The sequence below is a fragment of the Rhinoraja longicauda genome, chromosome 29, assembly GCF_053455715.1.
Source record: "Rhinoraja longicauda isolate Sanriku21f chromosome 29, sRhiLon1.1, whole genome shotgun sequence".
NCBI lineage: Eukaryota > Metazoa > Chordata > Chondrichthyes > Rajiformes > Arhynchobatidae > Rhinoraja > Rhinoraja longicauda.
In genome coordinates this window covers 5,497,312-5,522,242 of record NC_135981.1, presented here as the reverse complement: position 1 = coordinate 5,522,242, position 24,931 = coordinate 5,497,312, and the positions used below count along the sequence as shown (strand labels likewise).

The 24,931-nt window shown below is 43.7% G+C and overlaps 1 protein-coding gene across 2 annotated transcripts in view; it reads left to right on the top strand.

The window, feature by feature from the left end:
• Positions 1 to 24,681, top strand: part of med1 (mediator complex subunit 1) — a 45,656-nt gene extending 20,975 nt beyond the window's left edge. The window contains exons 9-17 of one of the 2 annotated variants that reach the window (XM_078424399.1): positions 253 to 326; positions 1,344 to 1,430; positions 3,417 to 3,528; positions 5,628 to 5,752; positions 7,727 to 7,848; positions 8,507 to 8,708; positions 10,020 to 10,115; positions 12,436 to 12,541; positions 15,102 to 24,681. In XM_078424399.1, coding sequence (XP_078280525.1) covers positions 253 to 326; positions 1,344 to 1,430; positions 3,417 to 3,528; positions 5,628 to 5,752; positions 7,727 to 7,848; positions 8,507 to 8,708; positions 10,020 to 10,115; positions 12,436 to 12,541; positions 15,102 to 18,312 — 4,135 coding nt within the window. In that variant the 3' untranslated portion in view covers positions 18,313 to 24,681. The remainder of the gene's footprint in view (positions 1 to 252; positions 327 to 1,343; positions 1,431 to 3,416; positions 3,529 to 5,627; positions 5,753 to 7,726; positions 7,849 to 8,506; positions 8,709 to 10,019; positions 10,116 to 12,435; positions 12,542 to 15,101) is intronic. The other variant, XM_078424400.1, reaches the window with a different exon arrangement.
• The last annotated feature ends 250 nt before the right edge of the window (positions 24,682 to 24,931 follow it).

Below are 24,931 nucleotides of genomic sequence, written 5' to 3'. Positions count from 1 at the left end.
ATTGTCATGTGTATCAAGATACAGTGAAAAGCTTTATTTTGCATGCTGCCCAATCAAATCAGAAAATACTACAAATATTCCAAGGACGTGCGGGTTTGTAGGTTAGTGGGCCTCTGTAAATTGTCAAATGGCATTGACTCAGTGGGCTGAATGGCCTGCTTCGAGGCTGCATCTCGAAAACTAAAACTAAACAATTTTTTCCCACTTTGTTTATTTCAATTCAATCATAAAGTCATTTCCTTTTTTTTTCAGATTAGCAACAAATGCAAGTAATCTTGATACAATACTCCAAGGAAATGTCGGCTACCTTACACCGAGGAGTGGTGGTATGTTTTTTGTTTCAATATTTGATATTATTTCTGGCAAAGGGGTTTGCAGAAGGAAGTGGTGCTGACCTTTTTTGTATCGAATCTCTGGAAAATCGTGGGCTTTTGTAACTTTGGAACCGGATATATACTCAGTGAAGATATCTAGCAATATTTAAAATTTTTGTTCAATCTCATCATTACTGCATGTTAATCAATCCAGTAACACCACTAATAAAAGATAGACGCAAAATGCTGGAGTAACTCAGCGGGACAGGCAGCATTTCTGGAGAGAAGGAATGGATGACGTTTCGGGTCGTGACCCTTCTTCAGACTGATGTCAGGGGAGAGGGAGGTAACACCTCTGTATCTGTTAGAAAGGAGTTTTGCCAGTCACCTTTGGAGGTACTGCTGGATGAAAATTATGAATTGGATTTGTATCACATTACTATTCTGCGTTCACTGCATTTTGTTGGAGAAATTTCTCTACTATTAACAGAGCCACAAATCTTGCTGAGATTCAAACTCATAGGAGGACACTGGTGACAACTGACTCTGCCTCCATTTACTCCTCCTGGAAACTGGTGCATGGTGCCGAGACATCTGTAGTATCTCATACCAGTCTCCATTCTTTACTTTAACTTAATCACTGAAAGTCTCTGCCTCAGAGGGCAGTGGAGGCCAATTCTCTGAATACATTCAAGAGAGAGCTAGATAGAGCTCTTAAGGATAGCGGAGTCAGGGGGCATGGGGAGAAAGCAGGAACGAGGTACTGATTGAGAATGATCAGCCATGATCACATTGAATGGCGGTGTTGGCTCGAAGGGCCGAATGGCCTACTCCTGCACCTATTGTCTAAAGTTTCAAACCCTCCCCATCCCCATTAAAATAGGTGAAAGAAACACCTCAAAATGAAAATGTTCTCCTCTTTCATCTTTCCGACTGGTGTAATTCTAGTAGTTTTAATGTTTTTTTGTTGTTGTTTGAAACAGTTTGTTTATTGAAAGGTTTGGGTTAATATCTTGCCTGATTTTACAGGACACTTAATGAACCTGAAGTACTATGTCTCTCCGTACGACGTTTTTGAAGATGGAACTGGTGCTCCTCTGAACCTGAATGAGAACGGTGGGTCCTAGGATCTTTCTAGATGAATCATAGAGTCGTACAGCATGGAAACAGGCCCTTCGGCCCAACTTACCCGTGCCCGACCATCTACACTAATCCCACCTGCCGGCGTTTGACCCATATCCCTCTAAACTCTTCCTGACCATGCACCTGTCCAAATGTCTTTTAAATGTTGTTATAAAGTAAAATCTGTAAGAATTAAATGGGTGGAGATGGGTCACTAAGTTAATTTTGGATGAAGTTTTCAATGTAATTCTATTCCTGTAGTCCATTTCTAATGCACATGTACATTAAGGAGCCTCTGGTTTCTGTGATGCTGCAGCACAAAAGTTGTTTTCCCATCATGATTTAATTTTGAATCAAGATATTTAGCTGCCAAAGATGAAGCCTTATGCACTATCTATTTTGAATGTGCATTATTTGAATTTTCTCGCTCTTGTAATCGTGCAGAAACCAGCTGTGAATAGCTTCATGTCCAATAGCTTGGACTGTTGTAATAGAATTCACAACCATACAATCTGTGGAATTCTCTGCCTCAGAAGGCAGTGGAGGCCAATTCTCTGAATGCATTCAAGAGAGAGCTGGATAGAGCTCTTAAGGATAGCGGAGTCAGGGGGTATGGGGAGAAGGCAGGAACGGGGTACTGATTGAGAATGATCAGCCATGATCACATTGAATGGCGGTGCTGGCTCGAAGGGCCGAATGGCCTCCTCCTGCACCTATTGTCTATCTAGTGTAACCTTCAACAGTATTTTATTTGCTGGCTTGGAAAAAGCATCCAATTTACATTGCAATTGGAACTCGATTTTGTATCATAAAGACACGGATCAGGAGAAGCCCGTTCAAAGCCTGGAACCTGTTACGTGGAAGCTGCTCCAGGGTCCCTAGTTTGAGCCTGACCTTGGTGCTGCCAGTGTGATGGTTGTACACTCTCCTGAATGTGTGGGTTTCCTCCCTCATCCCAAAGAGATGTTAATAAGTTAGTTGGCCATGTTAAATTGCCCCACAGCGTCGGTGACTGGCGAAAAGAATCAAAGGGGAATTGATGTGCATGGTGAGAGAAAGGTTTGCAAGGAAATAAAGAGGGAATGGGAGTGATACCATTTTTTTTCCTGAATCTGCTGGGCCTAATAGCCACCTGTGTTGCGATATGCAAGTAAAGAAAAGATTATAAAGCCCCTCTGGCCCCTCAAACCTATTTTAACAACACCTTTGCCCCTTCTCACTCATTGTAGGTTGACCTCATTAACCCTTGTCTTCGAAAATCTTCCACTCTATCTTCTATCTAACTAGATTGAGAACCTACTGTTATTAGCTAATCCTTTTGGGAGGGGGCAAGGTGGTGCAGCGGTAGAGTTGCTGCCTTACTGTGTCAGAGATCCATGTTCGATCCTAATTACAGGTGCTTTCTGTACGGAAGTTGTACGTTCTCCCTGTGACCGCATGTGTTTTCTCCGGGTGCTCCAATTTCCTCCCACATCCCAAAGACCTACAGGTTTGTAGGTTAATTCGCTTCGGTAATATTGTAAATTATCCCTAAGTGTGTAGGATAGTGTAGGTGGGCAAAAGGGCCTGTTTCTGCAGTGTATCTTTAAATTAAACTAAACTTTGACTGTAAAGTGCCTTACAATCCCATTTGTTGAGATACTCAAACCAGCATGTTGAATGTAGATTCAATTCTAATTGAATTAAAATATCAACCCAGTTGAAAATTACATGGAAGTTATGGATTCCAGAAAACAATATGAGTACGGCTCTCTTTTTATGCACATTTGATAAATAGATGTTGATGGATTTTATAAATTACTTCAGTATTGGAAGTTTAAGTGTATGTGTCCATGTCATAAATGCAGAATTATTTGCAAATTTAATCTAGTTCTATTTTGGTAACGGGCATTACCAACAGAATTTGTCACCACTGTTTATTTTCCCTTTCATTCTGTTGATGTTTTTGTGCGGCTTATTGTTTTCATTCTCCCTGTACAGTTCCGCGCTCCTTGGGCATGAATGTGTTTGTAACGATTGAGGGCCCCACGGAAATGTGCAAGCTGCCGATAGCTCCCCTGATCACCGGCTCCCATCCCACGGACAGCAAAGGGTAGGAAAACACTGGCGCATGGTGATCACGGGGATCCGGGGGTGAAAAGTAAACCATTCTTAATAAACACACAAATTATCGCTCCCACAGCTGGTTGCGTAGTGAATGGCAATGGTCCCAGAGCATACAGATAGTGCGCACTCACATCATCTACGTGATGCATTTACACGGACTGTGTAAATACACCTTGGATGCGAGTTGAAAGTCCAGCCTTGGTGCTTGAGGAGGGATTTTCGCTTCCCCTGGCTCCAGCGCCAGACTCTGACTTGACTTTTGGCTTTTGACTAAAGATAGACACAAAAAGCTGGAGTAACTCAGCGGGTCAGGCAGCGATCTTTGGAGAAAAGGAATGGGTGACGTTTCGGGTCGAGACCCTTCTTCACACTTGAGAGTCAGGGGAAAGGGAAACGAGAGGTTTGCAAGTTAAATGGAACAAATGAATAAAAGATATGCAAAAAGCAATGAAGATCAAGAAAAGGTGGAGCACCCACTGGTCCATTGTTGGCTATGGGGTAGGTCATCACGCATTAAATAAACAGTGAAACTCAACAGGATGACAGTGGAACTAGTACAACGATTAGGGTAGGGGAGGGACAGAGAGAGAGGGGATGCAAGGGTTACTTGAAATTAGAGACATCAATATTCATACTGCTGGGTTGTAAGCTGCCCAACTATTTGGACTCTGCAGGTTTAATATTGGCGCATAGCCAAAATCCATTCAAATTATCATTAAGTTTATAGTGTAATGGCTGCTTCTCAGGAAGAGGTTTTATTCTCTCAGCTTTCTAAAGGACTGTAAGCAGTTAATATTTCAGCACTGGCCCTCGGCCAACCCACTAGTTATAACCCACTAGTTAAATGCATTCAAGAGTGAGCTAGATAGAGCTTTAAGGATAGCGGAGTCGGGGGGTTTGGGGAGAAGGCAGGAACGGGGTACTGATTGAGAATGATCAGCCATGATCACATTGAATGGCGGTGCTGGCTCGAAGGGCCGAATGGCCTCCTCCTGCACCTAATGTCTATTGTCTAACCCACTTGCTAAAGGAAGAAAATAGATTAACGCAGAGTCAATCTGATGAAGGGTCCCTTCAGGTAGCTTCTCTGGAGAAAAGGAATAGGTGACGTTACGGATTGAAACCCTTTTAGTTTATTATTATTATCACATGTTACTAAGGTACAGTGAAATGTTTTTCTTTCTATGCCTTGCCTATTCGGTGCCTGTCTGAATGTCTTTTAAAAATAATGGTTGCATCAAATCCCACCACCACTCCTCCAGCAGAAAGTTCAAGATATAAACCACTTTGTCTTCAAAACCCCGTTTGAAACTCCTAACTCTCACAAAGCTATTCAGTCCAAATCTCCGGACTTTTTATTATATTATTTTTGCAAATTATATTAAAACACTTCAAATAAGTTGCAGGAGTGTTTTAATGTCATATGTCCCCAAAATGGAACAACAAAATTCATACTGTAGACACAAAATGCTGGAGTAACTCAGCGGGTCAGGCAGCATCTCGGGAGAGAAGGAATGGGTGGTGTTTCGGGTCGAGACCCTTGTGTCTACCTTCGATTTAAACCAGCATCTGCAGCTTTTTTTCCAAAACAAAATTCTTACTTGTTAGTTATGTTCGCAAATAGAAAATTAAATGGCAATGCTAACTTCCCTCAAATATCCAATACCACCAATCTAAACCACCAAAGTAGTCTCGCTTTGACTCTTATTTGAAAGGAAGTTCTCGAACAACTGGGTATCCTCACATGAACCTAGAATGTGCACTCATATCCACATTAAGCTTGAACCTGCAATCTTCTGATTTAGGAGGCAGCATTGATGCCAACTGATACAAAATTGATGCTATGTTGGAAGTATTTGGGTTGATTAATTATGGATGTCATGTAATGAATGTATTAGCTTTAACATTTTGCCTTTGATGTGGTATTTTCTATAATGTGTGATTGATTGGTTCAGTCAGCTTTTGATTAGACTAGATATTACAGACTCAAAAAATGCTGCATGCATCTAATCTGGTGCCATGGCCGACTGGTGTCTGTACAGTAATCCAACCTTCTCTCTCTCTCTCTCTCTCTCTCTCTTCCAGCACGCCTTCCTTCTCTTCTGTGACGAATACCAACAGTGTGGACCTCCCAGCCTGCTTCTTCCTAAAGTTTCCGCAGCCGTTACCCGTGTCAGCTTTTAGCATTCAGAAACTTCAGAACTTCTTGGGTTAGTTTGCTGCCAAAGAAAAATTAACGCGCGACACCACTAACATGAAAGAAGAACCAACGGAGCTGTGTTCGGTGGTCCCTGGATAAACCAGTCTGCGATGCAGTGCTCCAGAATCCTAAGCCTGCTTTCATGAAAATTGGGTTGATTATTCAAAGGTCGATTAGGGATAGGCAATAAATGCTGGCGTTGTCAGTGTTACTCATATCTGAAAGATGAATGAATAAAACAATTGAGCAACTTCAGCAACATAATTAACTCCCCCCTGCCTGAGGAAAGCATTATCAATTGAAATACATTGCTGAGCTAAATAATTACATACCCAGACTGATGCTGCAGGTGAGCTTAAAGGAGGAGGAGAAGACAGGGGGGAGGGGGGGGTATTCAAGTTGTCTATAAGTTCCAGCAAGTTGCCTATAAGTTCTTCTAAACAACAGTTCCCTGAGGAAGCAAGACTGCCTTTGTGGGAAACACCAGGAGCGACAGAAGATGCTGCAGTTAGCCCCCTGCTCCCTCTCTGGCCTTGCTGTGTCAGTTGCTCTTGGTTTTAGAACAATTTAACGTAAGAGTCAGGAAGTAGTGCAGCTTTATAGGACTTTAGTTGGGCCGTATTTAGAGTATTGCGTGCAGTTCTGGTCGCCCCATTGCAGAAAGCTCGTGGTGGCTGTGGAATGGGTGCCGAGGATGTTTACCAGGATCACGCCTGGATGAGGGGGTATTAGCTACAGCAAGAGGTTGGACAGACTTGGGTTGTTTTCCCTAGAAAGCTGGAGAGACCTGACAGAAGTGCATAACATTATGAGGGACATAGATAGGGTAGACAGTCAGAACCTTTTTCCAGGATGGAAAAATCAAATACTCGGGGCGTAGCTTTAAGGTGAGAGGGGCAAATGAGACGTGTGAGGCATGTTTTTTACACACAAGGTGGTGTGTGCCTGTAACGTGCTGCCAGGGATTGTGGTTGAGGCAGATACAATAGTGGCATTTAAGAGACTTCTGGATAGGCATATGGATATGGAGGGACATGGATTACGTGCAGGTAGACTTGGTCTTGCATCATGTTCAGGTCGGGCATAATGGGCCGAAAGGCCTGTTCTTCTGCTGTTCGATTCTATGTTCTAATTGAACTCCGTATGCATTCTTCAGGGTGGCGTGAATTAAAAAATAGGGTGAACTGGCTTGGAATCTCTGTTCAAAGGTAGGAAGCAGCAGTTGTTTGAGGACAGAATCAGGCTTGCCTGCAATTATGCTGTTGGCTTCTTCCCATTACCTCCATCTTTCACTTTCCTTTAAATGCCTCCGTATGGTCACCTGCAGGTGTAGGTGAACACAAGCTGAGGCGGCAAAGTGGAGCAAATTTGAACCTTTCGAAGTATATTAATGAATTTTGAGAGAGCAAACTGGGCGTTCTTAACATCAAAGTTAATATCCAAGTCCAAATATTTAAATGGAAATGATGGTCTGTGTTTGAAAACAATTTAAGCTCTATTTCAGAAATTTACTTAAAGCAGTCATTACCATTCTGTTAAAGTTTAAGTAAGTGCGTCTATGCCATCTAGTAGTGAAGGTTGGTACTACAAGAAAAGAATGGTATTTAATTCTCGTGCACATATCATATCATACACATACAGCCGGAAACAGGCCTTTTCCGCCCACCAAGTCCGTGCCGCCCAGTGATCCCCGTACATTAACACTATCCTACACCCACTAGGGACAATTTTTACATTTACCCAGCCAATTAACCTACATTTGGATGAGACTACAATAAAGTGTTAAGTATGAGTATTTACTGTAACATATTGTTCAAGTTTTGCATTGAATTGTATAGTACTTTGTAAATCTGAAGTCACCCTCGTCATCACTCCTGTTATACCTAATAAATGATCTAACAGAGCAGTACCATTCAGTGTTTATTTTTACTCTAGTTGGCTGTGGGATTTTCATTATCTTACTGGTGTATTTCTTCTTGGACAGGTATCACCCTCTTTGATCCTCCTACCACTCTAGTTCCACTCTATGAATTGATTACACAATTTGTACTTTCTGGAAAGGACGGCAGTGCTTCAACTTTGCAACACAATATGCGGTTTTATGCTGTGAGTAACATTAACATTCATTCATTTGTTTGCAACATTGTTGACTTAACAATTAACTAATTCGACTTGGCTGACAACAAATATTCCACATCAACCATCCAGGCCTGTCTCAGTCTATACTACGACAGAAGGGGGGGGGGGGTTGTACAGTTTGATAGCCACGGGAAAAAAGGATTTCCTGTGTCGTTCTGGGCCTGGAACCGGAAGGACAACGTTTTTTTACACAAAGGCTGGTAGGTATAAGGAACGAGCTGCCGGTGAGGTAGTTGAGACGGTAGTATCACAGCGTTTCAGAAACATTTGTACAGGTACATGGCTAGGATTGGTTTAAAGGGATGTGGACCAAACGCAGGTAGGTGGGACTAGTGTAAAATGGGGCATGTTGGTCGGTGTGGGCATGTTGGGCTGAAGGGTCTGTTAATACGCTATATGACACTATGATAGGTTCATTTAACTCACTCATGCTCTTCGTACTTGAGCAAAAGTAAGCGAAAGAGGGAGGAATGAAGACCCACCTGCACTTTGACATGTTCCCTCCTCCATATAAAAGGGATGGTGAATGTATGGTATTAAATGTGTCATATCTTGATTACTTCACCATTGAGATATTACCTATGTACAAAATAAGGGGAAAAAAAGTATTGCTTTTTCCCCCCAGTCTTTGCCTGGACAACAGCATTGCTTTTTTCTGAACAAGGATGCCCCAATCCACGATGGGAGATACTTGCAAGGTGCACTGCTTCATAAAATCCCTTTCAGGCACCCGGGCCAAGTGCCTCGGATTCTGGAACTCCTCCGACACCAAGTGGCGTACAACATTCTAATTGGGAGCTGTGTAAAGAGGACAGTGCTGAAGGAAGGTAATAAAACTGTGACTCCATTTTGCTCTCCCACACAAGCTGCCTTTACTTTAGACTTTAGAGATACAGCGCGGAAACAGGCCCTTTGGCCCACCGAGACCGCGCCGACCAACGATCCCCGTACACTAACACTATCCTACAGACTGCGGACAATTTACAAATTTTTACCGAAGCCAATTAACCTACAAACCTGCACTTCTTTGGCGCGTGGAAGGAAACCGGAGCACCCGGAGAAAACCCACGCCATCACAGGCAGAACGTACAAACTCCGTACAGACGGCACCCGTAGTCAGGATCGAACCCGGATGTATTGCGCTGTAAGGCAGCAGCTCTACCGCTGCGTCACTGCCGCACGACCTGATGGTACTTGATCGACCATTATCTTTTATTCCATATTTCTAACCACTGCAGTGTTTTATATCTTACAATTCCAATAATGTTTACTTTTCTCTCTGTTCTCATCCATCCCCTATTTATACCGAAGATAGACACAAAATGCTGGAGTAACTCAACTGGACAGTTACTCCAGCATTTTGTGTCCCTCTTCAGTGTAAACTAGCATCTGCAGTTCCTTCCTACACATTCCTATTTATACCGACTCCAGACAGATTAGCTTTGCTTTAAAAAACTTCCCTCGTACTGCCTTCAGCACCACCACCACCACCACCACATGTGTGTTTCGGTCTCCTTTGGTCTCAACCTTCTCAAAACATCTCCTTTTGTTTCTTCTGCCCTCCTTGTACTCTGCAATATAAAACATTGGAACTCATCAACCTGGAACTTGAGCATTCGCCTGATCTGCTGAAAATTTGGACCATTTTCTGTTTTTATTTCAGATTTCCATCATCTCATGTCTTTTGCTTTTCTGTTAAAAGAATGATATCCTCTTTGAAATGTTTTGATGCAGGGATGTTAATACGTATGGACCAAAGAGATTCTGGCTATGTATACATTTGATGTAAAGAGGAAATGAGAAATTAGCTAGGTTGTGGTTGCAGTATCATTGTCATTTCTGCAGAATAGAATATTGAAAGAATATGATGGTTATTGTTAAGGGATGGAACTAATACAAAAGGGTTGAAAAATTAACGTGTGTTCTGGAACTTAGAAAGAATCGTCAGTCTTTTTTTACCGTAATTGATATTGCTGTCAATCTTAGTGAGACCAATAGCATTGCTAATTTAAATAAGGATGCCCCGATTTAAATATCACTAATTCAAAAAATAAATATCTCTTCGCTTACACTCCCATTTTGGCTTTTCTTTTCACAGCAGTGTTGTTATCATTGCATTATGATTCATGTGTTTGCAGATTTACCTGGTCGTCTGCAGTTTGAAGTGTGCCCCCTGACCAACACCAGCTTCAGCCTCTCCTTCCAGCACCCAGTCAATGACTCCCTCGTGTGCGGTATGCTACTTTATCAACTCAAAAACTGACTGCTATTTTACTATGCAATCCCATTTGGGCCATTCTTAGTCCAGGAATGTGTGTGACCATGTGAGGTCACACACATGACCAGTCATATTTGACCTCTTACCCTAAACAAACGTTGTCAGCAAATAACATATAAAAATTTCACTTGATAAACTTTCACATGTGTAAGTCATATATACAGTACAAAACAATATACCTGTAAAACTTTCAGAATTAGAAGAGACGTATTCCACAATTTTTCACATTTCTGGTCACACACGTGACTAAGATTGGCCTAATTTACTGCAAATTATGTAACTACAATGCACAACAGCAAAAAGTCGGCTCTTAGAGTCATAAAGTCCAGGCATCATGAAAACATGCATGCCACACAAGATGACCAGAGAGTTTTGTTTGCTTGTGTTTGGCCCTCATCCCTCTAAACCTTTCCTATCGCTGTTGTGACAGGAATGCATTTTTGTTCTTCCAAATTTTCCTCCCTTGGACTTTTCCAACAAAGGTGCAGGATCCACACAGCTGTTTACCAAATGGATGATTTCCTGTGTGTAACTTGGTGAGGGCCGCTGCTATTTTGTTCAGCCATTGTAAGCATGGTTGCCGAGTCTTAGTCATCCACACAAATATTCCACATCAAGCACCTTTTACGCAAGGCCTACATTTTATTCTCCCCATTGTTCCATCAACCCTCTGAGATGCTACAGTACACGCTTGGGTCAATTAACCTTCCAGACTGCCTGGTATTGGGAAGTGGGTGAAAGCCAGAGCATCCAGTAGGCACAGGGAGAATGCAAATTTCACGTAGGCAGCACCAAAGAACAGGACTGAACCTGGATCGCTGAAGTTGTGAACCTACTAGTAGCACCACTGTGCCATCGGCAGTGAGGTCGGTTAGTTCAGTCAATGGACCCAAGACTTTCCTGGCCAGTTCACACTGGGTAATGCATTCAACGTTAGGGAAAAAGCACAGAGTTGTAGATTGAAACTCTGCAAATCGAGACCGTTTAACTGTTGCCCGTGCTGCTTCCTCGATGGAACAATTCAACCAACTTTCTCTTCAGATCATTCCCATAGCCCTGTAGGTTGTTCCTCCAAGTGCATCTCATGTTTGCTCCCAACAGCGTTTTGGACTGCCTTCATCAGTGTTGATTTTCTGCGTTTGGAAAAAGATTCTCCTCGTTTCCCACCAGTTCAGTTTAGAGATGCAGCATGGAAACTGTAGTTCACCAAGTACACCTGACCATTGATCACCCATTCGCACTGGTTCTGTGTTCTCCCACTTTCTCACCCGCTCCCTACACACTGGGGGCAATTTACAGAAGCCAGTTAATCTGCAAACCTGCACGTCTTTGGGATGTGGGAGGAAACGGGAGCAACCGGAGGAAGCCCTTTGGTCACAAGGGAGAACATGGACACGAACTGCACCTGAGGTCCGGATCAAATCTGGGTCTCTGGCGCTGTGAGGCAGCAGCTCTACAAGCTGCTCCACTGTGGCACCAATGGATCTTCAGATTGTTACTGTTGGAGAATGGCTACCTTGATCCGAGAACCCCTTGGCCTGCAGTACCATTGTGCTTTGCCCCTTTCTACAATTTTGAAATTACCTTTGGCTCCGGGCATGGTAAAACTATGATAATCAGCTGTTGGATCATTCAGCAATCCTAATGGTTCAATGTCTGTCTCACCGCGTGATTTATTTTTCACATTCACTTTAAACTCATTAGGACCCTCTTTCCAGCACTCCCTTTACATTGACCAAGTCCCATTTCCCATGCTCCTGTTAAACTTACCATGTTCACTGAAATATTTATTATGCTGCTGTGTCGCTTCTCAAAGTGAATTAAAAGTGTGCAGGGGTATGAATATGAATATCATCCAACATTCCCCCTCCCTCCCCCTCTCCCTCCTACGCCTCCCTCGCTCCCCTCTCCCCCCCCCTCCTCCCCCCCTCCCTCCCCCCCCCCATCTCCCCCCCCCCCCCCCATGGAGATAGATTTAAACTTTAAAATGTGAATAACTTAAAAAATGTAACACTGATTTCAATGAAACTTCTTCCATTCGCACCGAAGGGACGACGGTGAGTAAGGTGGGCCTAAATTTGTCGCGATATTGTGTACCATTTTGGCTGTAGTTCAGGAACGAACAAACAAACAAACAAATGAGAGTTTTAGTATATAGATAATAATTGTTCTTCTGTTTTGAATGCTCCTAAAAACCGGAGAACGTGCGTAGCCATGATCTTCGGGCTGGCTTCTATTCTCACGTTTAATTATGTTCCTGCTATTTATTTTGCCAGTTGTGATGGATGTGTTGGATTCCAGGCAAGTGTGCTGCAAGCTCTACAAAGGACTTTCGGATGCCCTCATCTGCACTGACGACTTCATTACCAGAGTGGTGCAGCGGTAAGGGTTTTCTCCGTACCTTGTTCTCTCCTGACAAAGGTGTAGCGGAAGATCATGAAGGGGGTGTCATGGATGAGGTCTATCGATATACAATCACTTAAGTAATTAAACACCTATTTTTGAGGTAGCACTCTGATATTTATACCATAGCTAGCATTCTTCAGCTATCTGGTAGGAGAAGGGATTGCTCGTTTAGGGCTGACACAGGCTGTGAGTTCTTTAGTTTAATGGAGCACATCATTCAAGGCTCAAGAATCTTTACTGAGGTCGTCATCTCGACCCGAAACGTCACCCATTCCTTCTCTCCTGAGATGCTGCCTGACCTGCAGAGTTACTCCAGCATTTTGTGAATAAATACCTTCGATTTGTACCAGCATCTGCAGTTATTTTCTTATACTTTACTGAGGTCAGGATCAAAACAACAAACTGCTAGTGTTACTCAGCTGGCCAAGCCACATGTGTTGTGGGAAATGGACAGACAACGTTTTGGGTCGGACTCTGAAGAAAGGTCCCTACCCAAATTATTGTCTATTTCCCTCCATAGATGCTGCCTGATCTGCTGAGTTCCTCCGGCACTTTGTTTTTTGCTCAAGATTCCAGCATCTGCAGTCTTGTCTCCTATTTAGGTAGGCCATCCTGTCCCTAATTTCCAAGAAGTGCGCACCTCGTATTCTGGATGACATGGGGTTCACCTCCGTAGCCGTCCGTAGTTCAATGACCTCCCAAAGATTTACTGCCTTCGTGCAGTGCTCCACAGATGCCAGTACCAATTCAATGATATCCTGACAAGTAAAGTCACAAAGTGCTGGAATAACTCGGAAAAGTCAGGCAGCATCTCTGGAGAACATTTTCAGGTCGGGTAGGAGGAACCTAATCGGAAATATCGACTCTCCATGTTCTCCATCGATGTTGCTTGACCCGCTGAGTTATTCCAGCATTTTGTGTCTTTTTTTTGTAAACCAGCATCTGCAGTTACTTGTATCTAGTACAGCTTCAGATATGAAAATCAGTGGGGAGTAAAACTAACAGATGGAACTACTTTATTCCCAATGTTTTGACACCCAAGAAGTTTCGAAATAGAAGAAATACTTAGCTACTTTTAATAGTGTTATGTTTTTGAGCATTGAAGATCAAACACAGTTAAGCAATCTCCCATGAGGTGGAAGTGTGGTAAAGGCAAGTCTAGAACACAACTACAAGACTGCAACTGTAGAACAAGAAAGCTTTTGTCAGGATGTTGGGATAAAGAGCTCTTTAACACTTCAAAATAGGGATAATTTGAGCATTATAAATAAATTAGTTGTCATATAGTTGGATACTGCATGGGCTAGCTTTCTGAGAGTTGAATACTTGTTTGTAGTTATCTAGTTTAGCTTGTTATTGTCACATGTACAGAGATACAGTGAAATGCTTGTTCTGCATGCTATCCAGCCAAATCATGCTATACACGAGTACAGTAGATCCTCTTAGTTTGGTTTAGAGATACAACCGAGAAACAGGCCCTCTGAGTCTATGCCGACCATCGATCATGCATTCACACTAATTGTATGTTATCCCACTTTCTCATCCACTCCCGACTCATTAGGGACAATTTACAGAGGCTCTTCTTATGGAAGAGCAGGCAGAGAGAGAATCACTAAGTTTTGGTGCTATCTTGTAAACGTCTATGAAACGTCCGATCTTGGTGCAAGGAGATTCACAATTTCCTATTTCCTCACTTTAAGACGCGTGGTTCTGGCGGCACTGAATTGATGAAGCGAGGGTCGGCTTGGCCTGGCATGACCACGGCTGTCGTCACCGCCACGCCTCGCTCCCTGCACCTAGCGCAGGCTGTGATCAATCACGCTATGTTGTGCAATAGAAGGGGTTTGCATTCAGTCACAGCACTGTGTTTACTTTAGACTCTACTTGAGAGATACGGCACAGAAACGGGCCCTTCTGCCCACTGCGTCCACGCCAACCAATGATCATCCCATACACTAACGCTATTCCACACACTAGGAACAATTTTACAATCTTGCCGAAGGCAATTAACCTATCAATCTGTGTGTCTGTGGAGCGTGGGAGGAAACTGGAGCACCCGGAGAAAACCTATGCAAGTCAGGGGGAGAACGTACAAACTTTGTACAGACAGCACCTGTAGTCAGGATCGAACCGGGTCTTTGGCATTGTAAGGCATCAACACTATTGCTGCGCCACCGTGCCGCCTCAAAGTGGAGTTCCTCATAAAGTTCCGTTTTAGACAATAGACTATAGACAATAGGTGCAGGAGTAGGCCATTCAGCCCTTCGAGCCAGCACCGCCATTCAATGCGATCATGGCTGATCACTCTCAATCAGTACCCCGTTCCTGCCTTCTCCCCATACCCCCTCACTCCGCTATCCTTAAGAGCTCTATGCAGCTCTCTCTTGAAAGCATTGAATTATTGAATTGGTTTAGTGTCAGGTGAACCGAGGGTCAGAGGAAAGCTTTTTGCTTTGCTTGAATTTGTTTCTGTGGTACAGTTTGACAGTAGTTGGGGTGAGTGTGAGTAATGCCACTGGTGCCCTGTGTTTTGCAGATGTATGTCCATCCCAGTGACGATGCGGGCAATCCGCCGCAAGGCAGAGACCATCCAGGCGGACACCCCAGCTCTGCCCCTCATTGCCGAGACAGTGGAGGACATGCTGAAGAGGAATCCCCCTCCACCCAGCAGCCCTGGCTACAGCACGCAGCTGGGCAACAACCCACCCAGTGACACCACCACGCCAACCAGCACCTTTCCTGGACCCATCTCCACCATCTTCAATATGCAGGGCATGAAGGAAAGGCACGAATCAGGACACGGGGAGGACTCTTTCAAAGTGAACCAGAACCCGATCCTGACCAGCCTGTTGCAAATTACAGGGAGCGTTGGTTCATCCATTGGGTCAAGCCCCACGCCCCCTGGTCACACGCCTCCGCTGGTTTCTTCCCCTGCGAGTAATACCAAAAACCACCCCATGCTGATGAACCTGCTCAAGGACAACCCCAGCCAAGATTTTTCCACGCTTTACAGCAGCAGCCCTTTGGAGAGGCAAAATTCTTCTTCCAGCTCGCCGAGAATCGACGTGGCTCCGGGCGGCACCAAACAGAAGAAGAAGAGGACGCGGTCTCAGACGGATAAACCCAAGCAACCTCAGACCGAGGAGGACTTCCAGAGAGAGCTCATCTCCATGGACTTCGACGCTCCCAACAGCGTCTTTGATGTCAACTTGGCTGGGGATACTTTGGACACCCCGCACATCACCCCTGCCCCCAGTCAGTGCAACACTCCTACAACGTACCCTCCCACTGTTGTACACTCGCAACAGCCCACCATGCAGAGAATGGTGCGCCTGTCTAGCACGGACAGTATTGGGGCTGACGTCACAGAGATCCTGTCCGACATAGCGGAGCAAACCAAGCTGGCCACCGCCGCCGACAATTGCCAGTCCGTCGGCACCCCTGTCCCTGATTCCATGAATTCATCCCATTCCGCTGCAAACAGCACTTTTGATGCAGATGTTTTTCAGGCTGGAAGCAACGAGAACACATACACCGACCCTGCGGACCTAATAGCAGATGCCACCGCGACTCCGACCAGTGACTCCTCAAACCAGTTTTTTCCCGACGGAGTCGATTTTTTATTGGAAAATCAAAGCGGGAACAATTTTGTGAGTGGATACTTTGACGAGAGCAGCCAGGGCGGCGATGTGGATGACATGAGGGGTTTCCCCCCACAGGTGTGTGCCTCGATGAACGTGCAGGCGATGGGTGGTGACAGCGGAGAGCACTCCAAAGGGAGCAGCCACGCGGACATGGTGGATTTCAGTATGTTTACCAACAGCAACAAGTCGCTGGGGCCACCCGACGGGATGGAACACGCTGGGAACCAGAGCCCTCTGCTGAGCACCGTGGAGGTTGCAAAAACGGACAAGTCTCAAAAGCAGCGATCCACCAAGGAGGGGAACGGCAGCGGGAACAACAGCTCATCGGGGATGACCATCGACAGTAAACCCGGCAAGCGGACCCGGACTCCATCGAGCGATGGTAAAAACAAGGAAAAGCCTCCGAAACGCAAGAAAACTGACTCTGAGAGCAAGTCTCCGTCTCACAGCGTGTCTAGTAGACCTTTCACACCGCCTGCCAGCACCACCGGTTCCAAATCCCCCGGCAGCTCTGGGAGGTCACAGACTCCACCCAGTGTGGCCACCCCTCCAATCCCGAAAATTACAATTCAGATCCGCAAGGAGATGGTCGGCAAATCGTCTTCGCACAGTCAGTTTGGCTCAGGCCCCTCGTCCAGCAGCAAAAGTCACCACTCCCATTCCTCCAATTCCTCTTCCGGCAAATTGAAAAGCAACAAGTCGGAGAGCTCTTCCAGTTCCAAAATGAGCAGCGGCAGCCTGTATCCAGGGCAAGGCAGCGGCGGTTCCAGCCAGTCCAAAAGCTCATCTCAGTCCATGGGAAAACCCAGCTCCTCTCCGGTCACCAAGCATGGTTTGACCAGCAGTGGAAGCTTGTCCAGCAACAGCAGCAGCAAAATGAAGCCCCAGGTCAAGTCGTCCTCGTCTCTGGCTAATCCATCCGGAGGAAAGCCCAACGTGTCTCCCTCCCACTCCAGACCATCAGGCAACTCAGAGAAGCTTTCATCGCCGCTGAAACCCATTCCGGGAACTCCGCCAATGAAAGCCAAGTCTCCAGTCAGCTCGGGCTCAGGAAGCTCTCACATGTCTGGGTCTAGCTCCAGCTCAAGCATGAAGCAGTCTTCTGGCATGACATCCTCCGGTTCCTTGAACCAGAAGCCTCCAGCTTCCTCTTCCTCCTCCTCCTCCTCCTCCGCTTCCTCAATGTCTTCATCTCAAAACGCTCACGGAAATCTAATCAAAGGGAAGTCTCCCAGTCGGACCAAGAAACCGTCTTTGACGGCAGTGATTGATAAGTTGAAACATGGCGTGGGTGGTGTGGGTGGTTCTAACGCTGACGACTCTGCAGATGGTCAAATGGCGGCAGCAGCAGCTGCAGCAATGGCATCTGCTCATGGCATGCCGTCCAAGCACAACGTGTCGCCTGCGGATTATCAGGGAAAGCGAGAGAAAAGTGACAAAGAAGGCAAATCCAAGGTCTCCGTCTCGGGGAGTTCGGGCGACAGTGGGAAGAAATCCTCCGACTCCAAGAACGGCGGGGGAACGGGCGTGGCAAAGATTATCATCAGCAAGCACGACGGGGGTTCTCCGAGCATCAAGGCCAAGGTGACCTTGCAGAAGCCAAGCGATGGCAGCGGCGATGGCTTAAGGCCGCAGATCACTGGAGCAAAAAACTATGGGTCGCCTCTGTTCAGCGGGTCAACGCCAAAACACGAACGTTGTTCCCCGAGCTACAGCAAGTCGCCCGCCTACACCCCTCAAGGTGGCGATAGTGGCAGCGAGTCCGGCTCGTCCTTCGCCGAGAAGTCCCACCAGAACAGTCCAAGCTCGGACGACGATGTCCGGCCGCTCCCTGAGTATAGTTTGGAAAAGCATAAAAAGCACAAAAAGGAGAAGAAGAAAGGAAAGGACAAGGATCGCGATCGCGACCGAGACAGGGAGAAGAAAAAATCTCACTCTAGCATTAAAGCAGAGAGTTGGTCAAAGTCTCCTATATCAACTGACCAATCCTTATCTATAGCGGGGAGCACATCCATCAACTCCGAGAGGTCATCTCGCCCCAGCCCGGCATTTTTGATTGGCGATGATGATGAACTCATGAACGTTGCTCTGATTGGTAATTAAAATGAAGTGCGTTGTTCATAAACCATGACAGTCTGTCAACAGTACTATGATCACATTTCATTCCTAAATGTGAGGTTCTTGGCTTTATCTCCAATCTTGGCAGATGCTTCGAGCGCAGACAAAAGGTTTTTAAAGTTACCCGTTATTTTTAATGTCAACAACCAATTATCAAACAGCGTACATAAAATGAAACCATTTTCTGTACATCTTTGAGTGGGGGGGGCCTTTGTCAAGTTTCACATGACATCCTTAGTCTTCCTTTTCAGAAGGGGACTAGATCGAGATTAAGTCAATGAAGGTCCTTTGACCAAGGATTGGTTTGGTTTTCTTCAGCAGAGCTTAGAACCTTCTGAACCTGGCTCCATCCTATTTGTGTTTGCCTCCCACATGTGAACGCTCATTTTTTTATTGACGTAAAACTATTTTAAAGTCGGAAGAGATTGCTCCATTTTGTGTTAAAGCCGTTCATATTTTTTTTCTAAAAAAACAAGATGGCCTGAGTGTTTAATCTTCTTGACTCCCAACCCTGGTGCAAGAGATAGATTTTATTTAACTATTAGTTAGGTCCAGATTGTTTTACATAAAACCTTATATGCTTTTAATGTGCTTTATTTTTAACTATTTATTAATCTCTTAATTTCAGAATTGAAATAATTTTAACGGCTTCTAAAGCTTTGTTAAATCATTTTAATGTCAAATGTGTACATTGCTTTAAATGCACAGTTTGCAGTACAATGCTGATTTTTTTCTCTTGATTATTCTTCCAAAGAGCCAGAATGCATTTGTATGATTATTTTGCGTTGACATTTTAAAGCTGATGGTTCTGCTTGTTTGGAGAATGTTTCTATCATTTTTCTCTAGCCTTCTGCCTCAATTGAAAGCTTGAGAATGCGTATTACTGATTCCAACACCCACTTCGTCTCAGTTCCAAGACCTGATTTGGACGATGGTGTTCACATGTAAACCAGGCGTATAAAGAAAATGGAGGCAACCCAGCCATTGTACTGGCCAAACTTCCCAGTGGTTTTTCCCGTTGCTTATTTTGCTTGCCATAATTTTGTCCTCCGTGTAACCATTGAATCCACAAGTGAAGGTTTTCCCACTTTGCATTGAATGATGCTCCCGGCAGTTCATCAGTTAGTCGCGTGTTGGCATGGTTTCGTAAAAGCGGAAGCGAAAACCTATTAGAAACCTGAAAAAACCTCGGACTTAAAGGCAATACCTTTTTTTTGCCTTCTAAGAATTAAGGGAAATTGGAAAGTGCATCATTGCAGAAAGATTATATGATGTCGATGTTCTTGTGGAGCGAGTTCTTGTCCATTTGAAGAGTCAAGTTGAAAAAATTCCCATTGATGATATTTATTAGAACAGCAAAACATCTTTAAACAAATTAAATCACCCACACAATAAGATTGTTTAAATATTAGACCAATTGGCCTTCTGCCAGAACAATAATTAACTGGATGGAGATATCAGTTAGAAACCATATTGTTGAGCCATGGGTCCATATTCAATACCCTGCAGAAATCAAAAAATAAATGCTCTCTAAATTGTTTTCTTGATAGCTGATTCCAATGATAGCTGAGATCCCTCTTACGTGGCACGTGAAACAATTAAAAGGACAAAAGTGCATCCCACTTCCAATCCACGTGAAAGGAAATATTGGACCCCTCAATAATACTCTTTCTTAGGATCCCACAAAATTATAAAATGGTTCAGGTCTTGTTTCAGTAGTTCAGATATTGCAGGGTCTCACGTCGTCATCCAGTGTGGCCAAAGAAATCAGTCAGTGGATTTGCCAAATAGATATTCACAGGCATTTTTCTCATTTGGTTAATGTTTTTCGTTATTCGTGATAGCAAATACATAAGCTGTCAGACGTCATTCAGAATGTGAGGCCATGGGTTGGCCAGAGAAGGCCTTTCCTGCCGTTCAGTGAGGTCTAAACTGTGATTAAATTCTTCATCCCAAAAAAATCCACCACTTTATGTACCTTCTGATGCCCAAAAAAGGTATTAGTTTATTATTGTCACTTGTGCGGAGATACAGTGAAAATCTTTGGACGCTATTCAGGAAAATCATACCATGCCCAAGTACAATCAAGCCATACAAGAATTACAGACAAAAAACACCAACAGACAGAATAAAGACAAAAATAATTACTGCAGAATATGGTGATACAGCAACAGAGAAAGTGCAGATTTGAAAAAGGTCAAGGGCCACAACAAGGTAGGTTTGGAGACGGGCACTACATTCAGTAGTTTGATAATGGCGGGGAAGAAGCTGTTCCCGAATCTGGTGGTACATCCTTTCAAGCTTTTTATCTTCTGCCCAACGGAGGTAGATAGAATGGGGAATGACCTGGGTGTAAGTGGTCCTTAATTATGCTGGCTGCTTTCCTAGAGCAGCGTGCAGTATAGATAGGGGGTGGTGAGGGGGATGAGGCTGGTTTGTTTGATGGACTGTGATGCATTGCCAATTCTTGCAGTCTTGGCCAGTGCAGTTTTTTAACCAAGTTGTGATGCATGTCGATAAGATGCTTTCTGTGGCACATCTGTAGAAATCAGTAAGAGATATCGGGGGCTTACCAAATTTCCGTAGTCTTCTGAAGCAATAGAGGTATTGACGTTCTTTCTTGGCCCTAACGCCAATGCCATATTAGTGCACATTAAAAAGTCAGCCACCAGTTTTCAATTTGGGCAGAGTGCAAGTTATCTATTATTTTACAGCAGTTTGTAATGCTACTCGTGAAAGATGAACTCCAAGTGTATTAATTCCCATTTAAGTTTGATCTAACTAAAGCTCAATAATAATTGTACTATATTGATAACTCGTAGCATCATAGAAATGTACCATGTAGGAAGCAGCCAAGTGGCCCACACCAGTCAAAAACGTACACAGTGGAGCTCAAACCCTCCCAGCTCTCAATCCATTGTCCTCAATAATTGCATATCAAATGCGCATCCAGCTGATTTGTAAATGCAATGATGGTTTCTGTTTTCAGGCTATGAATTCCAAGCCTCTCTTGTTCTTGGGCTGTCTGTTTTTCCCTCGACTCTTTTAATCATTATGTCATTTTGTTTTAAATCTCTGCCCCCTTTATTGGCTTGCCAGCTGAAGGAAGTAGATAATTTCTGTTCACCCTCGGCCTTTAATAGTTTTATACACTGCCTTTATGCCTCGACACTGGTCCTGGCTGGGAGCCATTGATTCTTACAGGGTAGAGAACCCAGATTGCTTTGGCTTTGTTCAGCTATTTTCTGTAAGCTGTGGCAGTGGCTGTCAGCAGCTTTGACTATGAGCCCTAAACCCAGTCCTCTTGCCTAAAATCCCAGGTTCCAGCAGGTATCATAAGATGGGAATCAGGAGCCCTGGTTGAATACCCCAGGCCATTGAGTGTAATCCCTACCCTGATAACAATGGACAATAGTACAGGAGTAGGCCATTCGGCCCTTCGAGCCAGCACCACCATTCAATGTGATCATGGCTGATTATTCTCAATCAGTACCCCGTTCCTGCCTTCTCCCCATACCCCCTGACTCCGCTATCCTTAAGAGCTCTATCTAGCTCTCTCTTGAAAGCAACATCATCGTGATCAGCAGAGATAATGAATCCACCCCATTTTGCTACTCTGGATGTCGAGATGAGAAGTAACTTGGAGAATGCTGCTTTTGAGTGTGAGAATTACTGTATATAGCAAAGATACTTTTCTTATAAAGAAGAAAAAGTTGTGGGACTTCAATCAGGTGTTATTGGGAAGTATTTTGTTCAAGATTGCCAACTTCAGTAAAATATGCAAGGGTACACTACTTTGTTAAATCAATTGAATATGAAGACATTTACATTGGCAGTATTAAGAGTTAAAGCTTATTGAGGAATGTTTCTCAAAATGAAATTGGCTTCCGTCATTAATGACAGCTTATATTAAACCTAACATTTCAAATACACAAGTTTTCATTAGTATTTTTGTGGTTCTATGTTGGAATTGCTTTCACATTGATTTGTGTAAAAGGCTTGGTCTAAGAAGTGGTGTACTTCCCATTGCAGTGTTGAGACCATCGGTTACTGTTTAGCAACTCTGAAACTTAGTTCGGTGGATACATCGTCAAGATGCTACAGATTTCTCCACCATTGTCTTTTTAAGATGAGTGCTATGACACATTTTAAAAAGCAGAACTTTATGGAGGCAGGCTATTTGGCCTGTGAAGTCTGCCCCAGTGATTTCCTTTGCCACTTCCAATCAACTCTTCCTCTCTCCATACACCCATCGAGTATTATCCAAAATTTATTCTGACAGAATATTTATGGATTCTGCCTCAACCTATTGGCAGAAGACTACCAATATTACAAAATTTCTTTAAAACAAAAAAATGATGTTGATCCTTTTGCAGTGACTTCAAATTGGTGCAAATCGTTTGGGGAAAAAAATAGAAAGTGGTCCAAATCCACAAATGGTCCGAAGTTGAGAGAGAGAGAAAAGTAGATTGTGACTTGGAGTTGAACAATTTGCTTCTAGTGACTCCACTGCCAACTTTGAAACAATCTTTTACTTTCAGCCGCTCCCTGCGTGATTTGCAGTCTGGTCCCTTCTGCGACTCGTGCGTATATATAAAATCAAAAATTTGCTTATGAAATTTGGAAATATTCAGAGACAAGTAGAACTAATTTAAGGTATTGAAATCAAACTACCATTCAAAGGGCAGGAGAAGATCGCAAAGTATTTAAGAAAATGCTAAAGCCTTTATTGTGTATTAAATTGTGGATAATTCAGGCAAGGTATTGGTGCCGTCTCTATCACAGATCTCTTCAGATAAGAATGAAACAAAGCCACATTTCAGGTAAGATTGAAAAAATATTTGAGATTGGAATTTTAACATCTGGATGTGGCTGTCAATTTTTCCATGGCTTTAATTTAATGCCCTGTGTCTGGCTAATTTGCTGCAGGATATTATGCCAATCACCTTGAGGACTAAGGTGATCTTGTACAAAGCGAAGCATTATAAATCGGATTGTCACGGGGTCTTTTTCTAACCTGTGCTGAGTTTAAATGGTCCAAACTAGACTTTTCATCCCCCAGGTCAGGGGGAGAAGAATTCTTTGGGGCCAGTTCATTATTATTGCACAGTATTCTCGGCCATGTTGCAAACAGATTGATATGGAAGTGTGTAGGAAGGAGCTTCGGTTTACACCGAAGTTGGACACAAGATGCTGGAGTAACTCAGTGGGACAGACAGCATCTTTGGAGAAGAAGGGTCTCGACCCGAAAGGTCATCCATTTCCTCTCTCCAGAGATGCTGCCGGTCCCGCTGAGTTACTCCAGCACTTTGTGTCTATCTTCGTTGATATGTGAGTGGATGGATGAGGTGGCGACGGAAAGGATGGTCAGGCAAAAGCTGTTCATAAGGTCATAAGTGATAGGAGTAAAATTAGGCCATTTGACCCATCAAGTCTACTCTGCCATTCAATCATGGCTGATCTATCTCTCTCTCCTAACCCCATTCTCCTGCCTTCTCCGCATAACCTCTGACACCTGTACTAATAAAAAAATCAATCTATGCCGTAAAAATATCCACAGACTCGGCCTTCTGTGGCAAAGAATTCCACAGATTCGCCACCCTCTGACTAAAGACATTTCTCCTCATCTCCTTCCAAAAAGAACATCCTCTAATTCTGAGGCTGTGATCTCTAGTCCTAGACTCTCCCACGAGTGGAAACATCCTCTCCACATTGTGGTATTCAACATGGCCAAAGTCCCAAACATTGGCTTAAATAGTGGCATTACTTTGAGGACATCCTTGAAACCATCCCATTAATCCTTGGTGACTGCGGAAACTAATTTGGAATTTCATTCTCAAAATTAAATGTTCAAAACCCCCAGATCAGGGAGCCATTTTGAAATGTCCAGTGGATGTTTGAGATGATTGGTTTACCTGTGTATATAAGCAAAAATCAATATATTTGATTTTGTTTTCCAAATTATTTCTGGAAACATTCATTTTAAAAACTAAAACTATTTTTATACCTATTTTGGCATAAAACCTTGACATTTCTTTGTACAGTGATCTTGCAGTGTATGGGTTAAGGACCCCTGTGTTTTCCTAAAGCATATGTAACTGAAAGAAAATGGTTGACTGTCTCGTGTTTTGTGAAGTAATCTTTGCTTTGCTGTTTTGTCCAGCATGTAAATAAGTTGCGAATATCCTCCTTGATTTGTGCCATACTTTTTTTGCAAAATGTAAATTATTTTCCCAACATTTTCATAATTGAGAATGTTACTTTGCAGAGAAAAATAAACCTATGTTATTGTTCACATTTGGAAATAAACAATTCAGCGGGACAGTCTCTGTGCTTGTTCGAGTTTCCCATTTGCACTGACCTCTTGTGAATGTGGTGATGTTGTGTAACTTTGATATTTTCAGTTGCACTGATATTTCATTTAATATAATTAGTGGAAAAACTGGAGGTGATTCGGAACACAGCGTTCTTTCCTTTTTTTTAATATCCAAGTGTGATTGCAGTCCATTTTATTGGAATCAACCTTTCACCTGTTTACTTTAAAGCATGTATAGAGTAATGCAGAACATAGGACACCATTCAGCCCATCAAGTTTGCACCTGTT